The sequence below is a fragment of the Eptesicus fuscus genome, chromosome 13 (assembly GCF_027574615.1).
Source record: "Eptesicus fuscus isolate TK198812 chromosome 13, DD_ASM_mEF_20220401, whole genome shotgun sequence".
NCBI lineage: Eukaryota > Metazoa > Chordata > Mammalia > Chiroptera > Vespertilionidae > Eptesicus > Eptesicus fuscus.
The window spans coordinates 27,748,417-27,765,181 of NC_072485.1; the positions used below are offsets into that span (position 1 = coordinate 27,748,417).

Sequence of the window (16,765 nt, forward strand, 5' to 3'; positions counted from 1 at the left end):
AGAAGTTATATGAAGACAAACTCATTTTTGTTTTTTTTAATGGGGTATAGCTTAAGAGGAGAAAACAAGGACAGATTATTAGAAATCAATGGCAAATATTTCAGAATCATTCTCAATGTGTCGCTCACCTTTCTACCTCATAATCAGTCACCAAAGGCTTCTAGTACTCTATACTATAGAGTATACAAGAGTTTCTATATCCTAACCAACTCATCTTCATCCTTATCCTACCTAATAAAAGAGTAATATGCAAATTGACCCTAACTCCACTACACCCACAAGCCACGCCCACAAGCCACACCCACAAGCCAATCAGGAGCAAATATACAAATAAACCCAACCAAGATGGCTACAGCCACAGAGAGAGCAAGGTTTCCCAGGCAATGGAGGAAGCCAAGCTTTCCGCCTGCCCTTGCAGGCCTAAGCCTCTTCTCAAGCTACATAGTTTCAATTATAGAAGGTAAACAGAGCCAAACAGAAATGGCGGCAGCCACGGAGCTGGAGAGAGCAGGCCAGGGTTGCCCCTGGCAATGGAGGAAGCCAAGCTTTCCACCGGCCCTGGCCAGCCTAAGCCTCCACTCAAGGCTACAAAGTTTCAGTTATAGAAGGTAAGCAAATCCAAACAGAAATGGCTGCCGGCCACAGAGCAAGCAGGAGGCTTGGCTCTGCTCCAGGATACAAAGTTTCAATTGTAGAAGGTAAATAAATTCCAGATACCAGGGCCTCCGCTTGGGTCACCAGGGGGTGAGGCCAACCTGAAAACCACCACAGACCCTTCACCCAGGCCACCCCACACCCCAAGAGAACCCCGACCCTGATCTGGGACACCCTTCAGGGCAAACCAGCTGGCCCCCACCCGTGAACCAGGCCTCTATCCTATCTAATAAAAGAGTAATATGCAGATTGACCATCACTCCAACACACAGTATGGCTGCCCCCATTTAGTCAAAGATCCTGCCCCCATGTGGACACAAGATGGCCACCACAAGATGGCCAGCAGGGAAGGGCAGTTGGGAGGCACCAGGCCTGCTGGGGAGGGCAGTTGAGAGGGACCAGGCCTGCAAGGGAGGGCAGTTGGAGGTGATCAACCCTGCAGGGGAGGGCAGTTAGGGGTTACCAGGCTGGCAGAGGAGGGAAGTTGGGGGCAAACAGGCTGGCAGGGGAGCAGTTAGGCATCAATCAGGCTGGCAGTGGAGTGGTTAGGGGTGATCAGGCTGGCAGGTAGAAGTGGTTAAGGGCAATCAGGAAGGCAGGCTGGCGAGCAGTTGAGAGCCAGCAGCCCTGGATTGTGAGAGGGATGTCCGACTACCCGTTGGACATCCCTCGAGGGGTCCCAGATTGGAGAGGGTACAGGCTCTCCCCGCCTCTCCGTGCACGAATTGGAGAGGGTATAGGCTCTCCCCCCCCCCTCCATGCACGAATTTCGTGCACCGGGCCTCTAGCCTTAAAATAAGCCCTCACCATCTATTGTCCCCCATTTCATCTTTCTTCATTCTGCTAAGGCCACTAGCTTCATATATTTCTGAAATAGAGGTAGAATCATATCAATTTACTGCTTAAAACCTCTCACAACTTTAATTGTCTATAGCAATATTTCATAAAACAAGGTATTTAGACATATTCTTGAAGATATGAACATTATATCATGATGTTTAAACATTGGGTTTTCAAATATTTCTCTTTTACAGGGAAGATATGAAAGACATTTGCATAGCACAAACTTTAGTTTCCTAATTCTGTAGGGATCTGTGAATGTATACTTAGGGGCCTATATATATATTTTCCCCTCCAGCAATAAATCCAAGAGGATACATAAATAACTTCAGTAGACAAAAACACAACAGCTTCTCCACCCAGGACTGACTATGAGAATTTTTCTTTGGGACATACATTTCACACTGCTCGCAAGGCCCACAATAAAAAAGGGCAATAACTGTGAGGTTCAATCAAAACCAATCATTCAATTCCACCTGCCTTTCTGGAGACAGCAGAGGGCAAGGGTTGCCTTTGCTCCTGCTTCTCTAGTCCTGCTCTCCTCACAGCTACATCTACGTGGGCTCTCCTTATAGGCCAAGTCATCCCAACCCCAACTCTGTCTGGGGTTTGAGATCAAATGCGCATCTCTCACAAGCAAAACTTACTTCCGGATATTTGCCTCTAATATCCTTCCTTCTCCATTGAAAGACACCAGTGTTTTTTGGAGATGTGGCTGATTCCAGGCCTGGGGCATTATGAGTACAAGATGACTTTATAATATTTTGTTATACTAGAGAGAAGGTGCTAAACGTAATGATGGAGATATAAACTAGAGACATAAGAACCATCTTGAAGGTGCACTCACAGGTGAAATCTGGGACCAGATGAGCACCAATGTGAGCTAGATAATCAGCATGTGCCTTCAGATATGACGCCCTCTGAGAAAGACAGCTCAGCTGTGTAGAATTATGGCTAAGAATACATTACTTGGATCCAATCATGAGGACATATCAGACAAACTCATACTGAGGAAGATTCTATTTTAAAATGTGGGGAGGGACTGTACTCCCCAAAATGTCAATCTTATAAAAAAAATAAAAGGGTGTGGAAATAGTTCAGATTAAAGAAGGCTAACAAGCATGACAACTAAATGCTACTTGACCCTAGACAGGATCCTGTTACAGAGAAAGAAAAAATGTTATAAAGGATAGTATTAGGTCTATTGAAAAAAAAAAAACACCTGGAATATAAATATCAGATTGGAGTAAAACATTCTATCAATAGAGAATTTGCTGAAATTGATAACTGTTCTGTGGTTATGTAAGGGAATATTCCTGTTCTAAGGAAAAACACATTGGAACGTCCATGGGTAAAGGATTCTGCTCTATGTAACTTACTTCCAGTGGTTCAGATTGGGAGACAGGAGGAAGAGCAAACAAGATAAAATATGAACAGTCAGAAATCTGGGTGAAGAGTATATGTGTGGGTTTTTTTGGTACTATTTTTACTGTTGCAATTTTTCTGTAAGTTTAACATTATTTCTGAATCAATGTTTAAAGAAAAGACTAAAAAATGTTTCCCTGGTGAGGAAAAGCCCTTGTTAGATCAAATCAATATTTTCTAACTTTTTCCTACCAGTACTATTGGTTTCATATAACAGATATAGTTAAGCTAAGCAGTAGGTGAGGTGCAATTTGAAGTACCTTAGATATTATGTGTGTATTCAGTTATCAATATTTATTGAACACGCATCATGTGCCAGATAATGTGCTATAATACACCTTTTCTCTCCTCAAGAAAGCATACTTGATAGGTGTGAGTGAGAATAAATTATTGGAAAAGAAGAAAAGAATTCACAAACAGTTTATTGGCGACAGCAAATTATTTGCAATAAACTTCATCTCTGTGCATTAGAAACTCATTTGAAAGCCGCAGGCTAAGCTGACACAGCTCAAGCCATTTTTCTGTTTTGATTTCAGGCCCAGAGAAGTGAGGCTCCCCTGCTGTATTTTTGTGACCAGCCCATGTTCCTTAGAAACAAAGTTCATGCTTTCTCCAATCTCTTTAAGTATGAAGCCCCTCTTTGCAATGTCATTAAGTCAGCATTTGTGGTCCTGTTAAACCCTGCACTGTCCACGGGGATACCCAATCCTCCCAGATGGTGACTCAGTTTTTGTGTGTGCTTTTGTCTCAGCTTGTAGTGACTGAGACTCCTGGGTACCATGAGACTCAGGGGTTGCCTTCGCATGTGTTATTGAAGGTCCAACTTTATATTGTCCATCTTTGAGAAACTCATGGACTCTGGGTCATCAGAGTACAATGGAAAGGACTCTTGGATTTTGGCACTTGGCAAATCTAAGAACAGATTTAGCTTTGCCCCCTAACACATGGGCGATAGGAGCCAAATTACTTAATATCTCTCTTAATCCCTTAAACTGGAAATAATGATGCCATCCTCGTCAGAGGGTGATTGGAAGAATTAAGTGAGATAGTGCTATGCAAATGTTTAGCACAGTGCCTTGTACATAGTAATTACCTTGAAAACGTTAGTCATGCATATTACTTTAGGAAAATAATCGGACTTTTTATTTTAACAGCTGGCACCAGGATTTCTCTTTAGGGTGATATTCTCCTTGTTGAAATTCTTCTCGGGGAGCATTAGGCCTGGAGTTGTAGATTGGAAGGATCCAGAGAAGTGAAAGAGACAGGAAAACTACACTACATTGTCCAGCAACAGAAGTTAAAGGGTAACACAGCAACCAAAAGGACAAAAACAAAGCAAGACAAAAAGTTCAGGATAGCAAGGTAAGGAAAGAGAGCAAGGTTTGTCTACATGGCTGGTGCCAGCGTTTTAGGAGGGGGACCATCTAGTGCAAATCCTGAGTTGTTTCACTTGCCACAAGTCAGTACCCGATGTCTTTCCAACCCTCCAGTTAAGTCAGTGCCTTGGATTAATATTCTTGGTTTTTTGTTTGTTTTGTTTATAGGTTTGTTTCCATAATGAAAATCGAGGTGAAGGAGATGGATCTCATGCCTAGGCAGCCCTGAGCAGAGAAGAAGGAACAGATGCTGGAGGGAAGATGCAAGCAAGATGGAGAGCTCTGCAGGAGAAGTAAGTAGGACCCAAAAGAGACCACGAAAAGGAATCTCTGATGGAGCAAATAATCTTCAGGGATACTGGGATAGGAGCTTAATCCCATGTGTGGGTTTTATCCTTGTAATGGCTAAAGGGATGGACTTGCCTCAAAGATCCTAGTGTCCAATATAATTTACACTAGATAAAATACTTAAACTAAGAAAAGTGTAATAGATCTACAGTCCTATATTTATAATCCCCCAATACAAAAAAAGTTCTGTAAATGTATTATTTTGTTTGGCACCAATACTCTTTTAGTGGAAGGACCTGACTTTCTTTGCTATTAGGCTGCCGTTGTCTCTGTTTATTGTCATAGTGGGTACAGTCATACATATTGCTGAAGAGTTATTGATGTGTTGGATTATGGTGTGCTGCCCAGACTCTGCTAGGGTTATTGGCCACTGACATACATGTGCCACATGCCCTTACTCAACCCAGAAAATACTACATTCTCAAGCCCTTCTGCACTTAGGGTGTTGGATAAGATTGTAAACATAAATTCAGAAAAAAAAAAGAAATTTTAGATGAGTGAAAAAGAGGGGGATTACCTTCCAGTGTATTTCTAAAGCTCAAGTTGGCAGTTTTATCCATGGGCCCCGATTCATACTGGGTCAGACTCAGGCAAAATTCCACATCAGCAGAGGACGGGAGCCTCTGGGTCCTGCCTTTGTCGTGGTTTCCAGGGTTGCGCAGTAATGGTCCCTCAGCAGTGCCATTGCACAAAGCCTGACGGCTGTTGTACTCCTCCAGTCGGCTGCAGATGACCTGCACAAAACACCTGATGTTAAAGGAGTTGTCACCACCTCTAAGTCAAAGGAGAAAGTTGGACGTTGAAGTTCCGGGTTACCATATTTTGATTGCTAATCATCAGGAGATTAATAGTTTAAATTGTTGAAGGAAGCAGCTTTCAGAGGGTTGCTGAGTAAACCATGAAAGTTAAAATCTAGAAAAGAATTGTAATATTTCATCTTCTTAAGAAAACATGTTAAATTCCCTATCAAATGGGGATAATATTAACTACTTCATGTAATTGTTGTAAGATACTTATTTGATGAGAAAATTAACTTGAGAAATATTTGTTAACTGTCATGTGACTTCACTGGTTTTATGCCCACAAAACCAGGCTTGGCCTAGAGTTTAGGGGTCTACCCTCTTCTTTTTTCTCTTTCTGATCTTCTCTGGCTATAACAACCAGTTTCATGGCTTACGTGCCCACTGTGTGATAACAACTCCCTGATTTCTATCTCTAGTCCAAAACCACTCCTCTGAACTATAAACCCATATTTTCATCTCTGACTTCATTTTTCAATGTTATCTCACATGTATCTCAAGTGAACAACGAAAACCCCAAATCTGTTCCTCTCCCTACATTGCCTGTCTCACCAACCATCCTGCAGCTCAAACCAGAAGCCCATGAATTATCATGTTTAAGCAAAAAGCTGGTGATTTGCTGTTTGATTTTTATTCTCTTTTGTCTTTCATGTTGAAACCATCAACCGATATTGTCAATTCTCCCTCCAGAGAATATCTTGAATTTGACAACCAATGTCCATTTGTTTACAAATTATATGACCCTCCTGCTAAATTCTGATGGGCTACTCTCCTCTGGGCCTAGCATCTGCCTCTCCATCCCGTGCACTTATTCATGCCTATTCCCATTCCTTGTCATGTATCTGATATTCTACCAAATCTTCAAGGCCAAGGCAATATTTTTTGGGAAAAAATAAACCCTATAGATTCTGACTTAAAAAATAATTCAAAAGGGTCTGACTCTAAATATGAAGACACTGTAAGAATCCTCCACCAAATTATTTTGTTTTTAGTTTCCTTTATATGTAGGTGGAACAGTAAATTATGATGAAAATATTTGACTAAATAAGAACAAAGTAGCACTTCCAATAAGTACAAAATAAAAATTCTAAGGGTTAAGAACATCACATTGTAATTTAATGGGCAGATTTACTTTTAGTGGTATATAAATTGATTCTTTATTTTAAATGCATTGATGAATAAGATTCAATGAAAGCAAGTAACTAGGTAGCAAGATGCAAATCCCAAATCAAAGCATAAGTGCAAGAGAACCCACCCTGCCATGCTTGACTATTCACAACAGACATAGACTTCCATAGGAGACCTGTACCCATTGAGTATCTCATCTTCTTTGTCAAACATAAACTTTATTCACTGTAGTCTCCCTTGATAAAAATTCAGTATCACCCCCCCTTTAAAAAATAATCTCCATTGGGATAATTTTCTTTTTTAATGATTATTATTGTTGATCCTCAGAATCTAGAATAGAGGCATAATAAATATTTAATGAATGAATAAACAAATCAAGGGATAAACCATTATATCTTCAACTACAAGCATGTGTTGAGCACATTCTGTTCCTAGTCCTGATATTGGTACCAACCTCTGCCCTAGAAGATATTTACAGAAATAGATCATTTTTAATAAATATATGTTGAGGCCCAACTGTGTCACAGACCATGAGGAAGACATCACTGTGTGCTTTTTTAAAATTCACATCTTGTTGGTTTATATGATTTTATACCTATTTTAATGATGAGAAAGCTGATTCTTAGTATAGAAGAGTATAAAAGGCTGCAGGATCTAAAGTCCTCTGTATGGTTAATAGTCTTATAACAATAAATAGTGAACTATTTTTATTTAAAATTTTATGGAAGTATAATAATATATATCCTCAAAAAGGCACAGATCCTGAATGTACAATTAGATGAATTTTTACAAACTTAACCCTTTGCACTCGCTTGCTTTTTTCTCAATTCCTTTATTCTACTCGGGATTTAATTTTTTAAATACCCCAGATTTTACAAAGCGCGGCAGTAGAATAAAAAACTGGAGTTTCTTTTCATACAAACTTATTTATTTGGATTTTTTTATATTTCAAATTATTGATACATTCAAAGAGTAATTTGCACTCGACATCCGAGTGCAAAAGGTTAAATTTGCCCACATAATCAGGATCCAGATCAAGATACAAAACAAAGAAAAATGCTATGACCCCAGAAGTCTCCCTCATGTCTTTCTTGAATTATTACCACCCTTCCCACAAATATAATCAGCATCCTGATATCTAACAGCATGTCTTCATATTGGTAGGTTTTTTTTGCACACACAAAAAATGTATAGATAACAGGTAAGGCCTAAAATAATATTTTGTTAGTGAAAGACTTCCTGTTTAGCTGTGTGTATGCACTTTAGTTAAAAATAATTAAAACAATCATATCAGTTTCCTGCTCCAGTGAGTTTGCAATCTATAGGAATGGAAAAGCAAATTAAATCACTATCAAATAGACCTGAGTGAGCTGTGTGCCCCAGGAATGGCTGCTACTGTGTTAAATGAGAAACACTTATAAAAGCTTTTAATTTTTGATCAGTAAGATACCAGTTATGAGTTAAAGTATGTGTGGTGGAAAATAACTGGTTTCTAAAATTGAAGTGGATGTGGGCTTCAATTCTTGCTCAACTACTTACTAGCATTGTTTCAATGAGCATGTTATCAGTTTTTCTCAACTGTAATGTAAAATAATAAATTAAATCTAACATATATAATATATAAATACTAGATGCCCTGTGAATGAAAATTCATGCACTGGAGGGGGGGTCCCTCAGCCTGGCCTGCCCCCTCTCACAGTCCAGGAGCCCTTAGGGGCGGGAGGTGACCCAGCAATCAGGGGAAGGCGACACCCCATCACACCTCTGCTGCTGCCACTGCTGGCAGCGCAAGCCTTGGCCGGCCCTGGTTACCTGAGCCTCGGGCAGCCCTGGGCAGCTGGGCAGCTGCCATCCGAGGCTTGCCTGTGCCTTGGGCTGGCCCTGGGCAGCTGGGGGGCTGAGGGGACTGAGGGACTCTGAAGGCAGGTGCATGGAGAGGCCAGGCCTGACTGGGGTGGGCCTGGTCTTGTCGCATGCCTGTTGCCCCATCAGGGTTGAGGGGACTGGGAGCTACCATCTTGTGGCTGTGGGTGCTGCCATCTTTGAGGGCAGGCATTCAATTAGCATATTCCCTCCTTATTGGCTGTGGGCACTGCCATCTTTGCAACTGTGTTAGGGTCAATTAGCATATTCCCTCTTTATTAGATAGGACAGTGGTTGGCAAACTCATTAGTCAACAGAGTGGCAAACCTCAGCTCATGAGATAGGATGTGATTAATATATTGATAGTATAATAAATAATAATATGAAATAATATAATTTGGCTCAACAGATATCAGTTTCTGGGTTTCTTCATACTTAAGCACATTCCTCAATCCTTTTATCCATGCATAATGAGAGCTTGAATAAGGAGGGAACTTTCCTAAGGTCATAGGATGTTTAAAGCCAGACTAGAAAATGAATACACATTCCTCTTCATTCCAGCACTATATTGACTACACTTATTACTGCCTGTAAATGACTCAGGGATATTTGAATAAAGTTAACGTAACTTTTGTATTGAATGTGATAAATCAAGATTCCTTTAGTGTCGATTAACTAAACATCATGGCATGTACATAGAGGAGATCATTTTCATTCCTGTTTGAATAATAAAACATCTCAGGATATTTTCAAAAGATCATATTGCCTAAAAGACTCCTACAGCAGACTTGGCTAAATTAGAGAGGATTAAATGGAACTATTTTTGCTGAAATGCCAACTGTTAAGTGACTAAGTGTTCAGATGACTGGATGTATTAGTAACAAAGAGGAAATCTACCTTGGTTCTAGAAATAATTTAAAAACTTAATCCTAAATCATTATCTTCATATTTGACACAGAAGGCAGGCAGGGAGGAGAAAGTATTAGCACTAATGTTAGGATCACATAGATCACAGTTAGAAAGACCTGGTTCCCAATATTGACTCTTTATTAGCTACATGACCTTGGGCAAAATACTTAAACTCTCTGAGTATCAATTTTTTTTCATTTGTAAATAGGGATTTGTAACAACTTTTTATGAAGGACCAACTAATTTAACATGTGTAAAGCACTTAGTATATAGTGCTAGGTATATAGCATTTAATAGTAATAGCTCTTATAATTATTATTGAATATAAGATCATTTGGGAAGCCACCAAATTGTTTTTAAATCTGGCTCTATAATACTGGTTTAATATTCATTATTATAGTAACTAAAGTTGATATATCAAGATATATTGTAATAGTAATTTCTACACATGGAACTCAAAGAATATGTCATATACTAAACTAGACATTTTTCACTAGCAGATTTCATCAAATATCATAATAATGCTTTATGATATATTATTTTAATTTTAAAGGTAAAGGTCTCAGAATAAATAACTTGTCCAGGATCTTGTAACTAAGTAAGTTAAAATAGTCTACTGAAACTCATGTTTATATGACCAAAAGATTATATACCCTTTCCACTATCTTATTGTTTCCTATTGCATTCAGTATTTCCATTAACACAGAAAACAAGCATATACGATAATTGTACCCCAGGTGTTCTTTGTTGCTGTTGTTGTTGTTGTTAAAAAAATCAAAGGTTAAAGATTCTAAATAACTTGTTTAATATCATCTGGTAATGACAGCGGACTTTGGACAAAAAATTGTTCTTTTTCTATATTTTAAATATATTTTTATTGACTTCAGAGTGGAAAGGAGAGGGAGAGAAAGAGATAGAAACATCAATGATGAGAGAGAATTATTGATTGGCTGCCTCCTGCACGCCCCCTACTGGGAACTAAGCTTGCAACCCAGGCATGTGCCCTTGACCGAAATTGAACCCGAGACCCTTCAGTCCTTAGGCCGAAGTCCTATCCACTGAGCAAACCCAGCCAGGGCTCTTTTTCTATTTTAACATAGGTGATTTATAATATATGATGGGGGGAAATAAGTGTGAAATGAAAAAGGGAAATAGAACAAACAGATATATTAATAGAGAAGGTTAACCTAGACAGTGCTCTCTTAAATTTAAAGAAATAGCAATAAACTATCATTTATTAAAAGCTTTCAGGAGCAAAGATTCTTTTTATGGCATTAGAGGTTTTAACTGGAAAATAAAAGTAAAACATGACATTCCACAAAATCTTTTTCATAAAGAAAAAAAGAGCTGTTATTTCACTGAGCTGTTGCCATGGTTACATAAAACTCATGACTGTCTGCTAAAATGTGACTTTTTTTTTCCTTCCCTCTGTTTGCTTCCATGTGATGTACTTTTCACCTGATGAGTGAATTTCCTGGCCACATTTCACTCATGTCTATCATGGAGGAAATGTTTTTTCCTCTTTATTTTAATCAATCAAGACAACTACCCCTGATCTACCTTTTCTTTTTATAGCTAGCTTTTCTGCTGCTTGCATAACACTGGGTCTAATTGTGTTGAGCATAGGTATTTGTACTTTAATACTATTAAGGACCCCTCCATCTCTGGAAATAATAGACTATTTTAATTGATGACAAACATGCTTTTACTTGAAAAGATTTGGGCACTAAACAAACAGAAAAATGAACAAACATACAAAATATATGTAAATTCTGAATAAAAGCTTTCTAAGGAAACTAACATTAAGTACCTGATTTTTAATATAATATTTTCTTTCATAGAAATCCCTACCATTAAATATCATTAATCACTTTAAATAACACTCAGATGTGTTGTAACTCACTTGGTCTTCTTTATTGTGTGATCTCTCTCTTTAGTTTTCTCATGCACACACACAAACACACACATATAGAAACCCAGGGAGAAAGAACTATACAAAATGTCTTCTTCCAGATTTTGAGTAAATTGCAGCTTATAATGGCCTGTTGTATCCTTAGCCATAAGTATCTAATGCTATAAAGAAAAGTGTAAGGTTCTAACGAAATCCAGTCATGCGGAGTTTCATTTTTAATGTTTGTTAGCATTGGAGTTAACATTTCTGTGAGTTTTAATTTTGTTCCATTCAAATACATTTATAAAGCCCATTCCATGTATAGAGAGTATTGTCCCAGGCTTTGTGGATATAAAAATAGATGAGAAATGGCCTCTACCTTGGAGCAGCTGACAATCGGGTAGAAAAATATAGGTTTAAAAATAATGGCATGCTGTGCTATAGATCTGGACTAAATAAGTAATGGACTAAATGTACAAAATGTAACGATGCTAGCACAAAGGGGTTAGAGTTAATTCTACTTGAACAATGACATAGAATATTTTTATTATAGTATGAATGAAGGGACTACATTAGTATATCTGCTCCAATTGTCTGTACAATTGATTTTTAAGGGAGTCAAAGTGACTACAACTCAAATTCTACATCCATTAATTCCATGGACGGCAAACTGCAGCTTGCGAGCAACATGCGGCTCTTTGGCCCCTTGAGTGTGGCTCTTCCACAAAATACCATGGCCTGGGCGATTCTATTTTGAAGAAGTGGCATTAGAAGAAGTTTAAGTTTAAAAAATTTGGCTCTCAAAAGAAATTTCAATCGTTGTACTGTTGATATTTGGCTCTGTTGCCTAATGAGTTTGCAAACCACTGCATTAATTAGTGGCTTATTTGGAATATAATTTGATTCTAACTGGGAACAACATGGTTGACTTGAAATTGCATTGGAGTCGGAGGCACTGCGTTTTTGTCCTCACCTGTGTGACCTTGGGCAAATCATCCTGCCCTTTGGGGCCTACCTTCCTATATAAAATACGGGCACTATACTAGATACTATTGAAGGGTCTCTTAGTCTCAGTGTTCACAAATGTTGTGAATCTCTAAAACCTCTATATTTCCCCCTTCCTTTCAATAAAAAATACTGAAAGCAAGGAGGGGAGGGGAAATGGAGGCTCTGTGTCAAAGGAACTATGAACCTAGCTAATTTGGAAGGTATTAATTTGTATGAAGACTTTGTGATTTTATCTCACACAAAGTAGTCCAGTTCTTGATTTGTGTGTTCAGTTCAGGCAAAAGCATTGGCCCCTGTGGTGTGTTTATTACAGAACCTGAGTTTGTGAAGTGGAAGAGATACCAGAACAATCTCATGTTAATTAAATCGGTGATTCTCAGTGCTGGCTGCACATTAGAACCGCTTGAGAAGGGTTTAAAATACAATTCCCTAAACTTCACAGTGGACCAACTGAATATGATTTACTGTTAGAAATTAGATGTGTGGAGCCCGTGCAATTATTTTTTAGTTTTGTTTTGGTCTTTGAAGCTCCCTAAATGATTTCGATGCTGAGAACTACCGAATTAATCAATGTAAATAACTGATCTTGCCCCCAGTTTAGCTCAATGGTTGAGCAGCAGCCCATGAACCTGGAGGTTACAGTTCCATTCCCAGTTAGGGCACATGCCAAAGCTTTGGGCTCAATCCTCAGGAGGGGTGTGCAGGAGGAGGCAGATTGACAATCTATGTCTCTCTCTCATTGATGTTTCTATCTCTCTATCTCTCTCCTTTTCTCTCTCTAAAATCAATTAAAATATTTTAAAAAACTGATCTTAATTTTAAAAAGACTATAACAGGAGAGGTTGTGTGAATAAATGGAAACAAACAACTAGAATTGGTTTTCATCGTCACTTCGCACAGTGACACCACTCACAGTAGGTGAATGCAAATGTTCATTCACTTCACCTTCCTTATTTAAACTACCATTTGCTTGGTTTTCTTCAATGGCCTTTGTCCACCCTACACCCTATTTCATTTTTAACACCAGTTACTACAATTATAGCAATTTAAACATAGAACTACATTGAACCTAATGTTATAGCAATCTAGTTCAACACTTACTTATTAGACCCAATAATTTTTATGTAGAAATAAAATTGGCTGCAATCATAAAAGCAAAAAAAAAAAAGGAACAATTTTCCACTCAATAATTAATAAATGATTTGAAAATAATTACAAATATAATTCTGGGTATTACTAAGTAGCATGCATCTCATGTAATTATTAGTTAATATCCATCTATTAGATGTTATAACTTTTTTTTTTTTTTTTGGTAATTTAGATAATCATCCAGACTTTCTGGGTCAAGTGAAGCTGTATAGTTAAGGAGAGCATTATAACTCACTGAAAACGTCACATCCAACCTTAGCAATATTTTAAGCAGTAAGAGCAGTTGTGAGAGCTAGATGAGAGTTTTGCACTTTATAGATTAAGGCAGGAGGTCTGAAGGCTTATTGAAATAGATTTCTTTTTCCAAGCACCTCTTTTTCCAGACTTTCCTACACAAGTACACTCATTAATCTTGGTAAATAGCTGACATTACTGACCACAGGTATTATACAGCAACCATTTTTCAATGAGCTTTAATAGGCTCCATTGGAAAGTGTGTGAACTTAGTTTGTGTTGCAGGGGTTGGGGGTGTGGGGACAGGTGGGAAGCCATCCACATTTGGAAACCGCAGGGTGCAAAGTGCAAATATAAGATTCTTTGCATCTTGTTTAAATATTGGACTTAGTTCCATAAAGCACTGCTAGACAAAACAGTTATAATAGAAATGTTTGAAATACAAGCAGAAAAACATTCCTTCTACCTTGTGGTTTAAAATGATACATAATTAAAAGCATATTTATTTGGTTACCTTTAGTCCCTAATTCAGAGTGAAAAATTCAGAAGAGGAGAAATAGATATTAAATTTCAAAATAGCAATCTCTTATCTTGTACCTCTAAGTGTGCACACTTTAGGGAGGGGGGAGCTAATTTCTTCTGCAGCCAATTGAAAAAAGTCAGACAGAATGGGCCTGATCCTTCGGCTAAAGACACCATAACAGTGACGTCCTTGAAAATAGTATAGAGTAGCCATGACGCCAAGCTACCTGAGAATAAATCTTGTCTCTGCTACTAACTAGCTCTGTGATCTTGCACAAGTTACCTAATATCTTTATACCTTAGGTTTTTAATCTTTAAAATGGGAAAAGTTAGTGAAACGATTAAATCAGTTAATGTACAAAAACACAACAGGGTTTCACACATGCTAAATGCTCAATAAATATTAGCTATTTTTGTGTTTTTTTTGTTTGTTTGTTTGTTTGTTTGTTAATTCTCACCCAATGATATTTTTTCCATTGACTTTTTGAGAGAGTGGAAGGGAAGAAGGCAGGGGAAGAGAGTGCCCATCGATGTGAGAGAGACAAATCCATTGGTTGCCTCCCGAACTCACCCCGACCGGGGCTAGAGATTGAACCTGCAACCCAGGAAAGTGCCCTTAACTGGGAATCAAACCCCAGACCCTTAGGTGTGTGGGCTGATGCTCTAACCACTGAGTAACACCAGCCAAAACAGTTGTTTTTATTATTTACCTACTTGAGCCTTAGGGTTCTTATATGTTTTTTAAAAAGAATATTTAATCTAAAGAATATTCCCCCAATATTCATGACTATTAATCTCCAGACATTTAGCAAATGATGATACTTCCCCAGGACCCTCCACTAAACATTCTAATCAAAGGGTCTGGGATAAGGCCAGGGATTTGTACTTTTAGTATGTGCTCTGTATGAATTTCGTTGTGAAGAAAATTTTAGAAACACTGATGTAGATAATTTATTTAATCATCTAAATATTCATCCATTCTTTCAACAAATATTTAATAAGCCCTTACCATTTGCCAGTCATCATCCTAGGTGCTGGGGGATGAATCAAATACTCTGTTTATTAGAACTTAGGAACCTGGTAGAAGATATCAGATGAATAAGCTCACAAATATCTATGTAACTACAATTGTGAAGTGTGCGTTAGAGGAAAAATGCAAGGTATGTTGAGAATTCTTAATAGGAGGCCTTTTCTACTCTTGGCAGAAGAGATGTGGAGGGAGGCTTATACAGCCCTACCTGAAGAAGTGATTACTAAGTTTCCTTTATGCTCCGATACTGTATGTCCAGCACACCTTACCTGCCAAGAGGAGAAGAAGGACGCTGGGCTGAGAAGGTTAGGGTTTGCTGGATTGCGCCCTCCCATGAATTCATCTGTGCAGATGTCACAATTTTCAGCATCTCTCCAATCCCAGTATGGAATGGTGAAGTTCTCATCCCCTGTCAGCTCCTGGATGTCCTTTTCCCACAGCAACAAGAAGAGTCTGTGCCAAGGCAGGAAACCCGGTGCTTCATGAGCAAAATCAACGTCTCTCCAGATTTCAGACCCCCCAAGCAGTGTGTCCATGGACACATAATAGTGCATCCAGACAAAGAGGTCATAAATGCTGATGTCATTAAACATGGGTGTTGACCCATTATTCATTTGGCCATAGGTGCCTATGGGGATGACATAGTCTGGGTTGGTAGTACGCTTTGCTAAATTGATGTAGGCAAGAAATTTGTTCTTCTCTGGAACACTCAAATCAAAGATGTTCCTTCTCACCAAGAGTCGTCTCTCTGTGCAATTTGGTCCCCAAAGGCCAAACTTGCAATTTCCACAGTTGAATCCCATGAAGTTGCCAGAGCACTGGCAGGTCCTGTTATAGAAGACAGAGGGCCAAGACTCCCGGTCATCCACCCCTGTGAAGGGGAATTGAGGCCCATGTGGTGCATTGGACAGAACAACGTCCTGACAGGATCCCCGGCCGGAAAGCTGGCCGCAGGGACTCCCATCACCTCTCCATGGTGGGCAGCATTCCTTCTCTATCAGGTTCTCGGAGGACGCACAGGCTCGAGGGAATTGGCCTTCGGAGGTCTGGAAACTCCACAGCAGGCAGTACAACACAGCAGGTAGCATTCTTCCTCTAATCCTCACAAGGCCAGTTTGCACTGTGCAATTGAGCAACACAGTTTTCTGTCAGCTAACCCTCCAGTGACTATCACATGTTTTGGCTAAGTCCTATATAATGCCACTCCCACCTCCAGCATCAAACACTCTCAGTCTTTATCTTAAGCTTTCATCTTCTGAAAACCACATGACTAACTTTTCTTTGGAGTTGGCATGTATCCCGCAAGTGGGATAGCCCTATGTTAAAGTGAGAAACACTCTTCACCATTAATAGTTTCTTATAGTTAGAATGCTAATAAAATAATATTATTAATAATAGTAATGCCTGATCTGTGTAAACCCAGTTCACTGACTATGAAGTGAATGATGTTTTAAATTTGAAAACAAGAAGTAGTGTCAGTAACAGAGCATCTCCTATTAAGAAAATGCAGGAAATGTTAGATATAATGGTTGTAAGGTAGATGCTTTTCAGAGACCATAAATAGAATAAGCCACAGCATTTGCAGGTC

At 38.9% G+C, this 16,765-nt stretch overlaps 1 protein-coding gene across 1 annotated transcript in view; it reads right to left on the minus strand.

Moving 5' to 3' along the window:
• Positions 1-16,280, minus strand: part of TYR (tyrosinase) — a 69,123-nt gene extending 52,843 nt beyond the window's left edge. The window contains exons 1-2 of the mRNA XM_008153615.3: positions 15,447-16,280; positions 5,161-5,377 (exon numbers count right to left, since the gene is read on the minus strand). Coding sequence (XP_008151837.2) covers positions 5,161-5,377; positions 15,447-16,265 — 1,036 coding nt within the window. The 5' untranslated portion in view covers positions 16,266-16,280. The remainder of the gene's footprint in view (positions 1-5,160; positions 5,378-15,446) is intronic.
• Between the last annotated feature and the right edge of the window lie 485 nt (positions 16,281-16,765).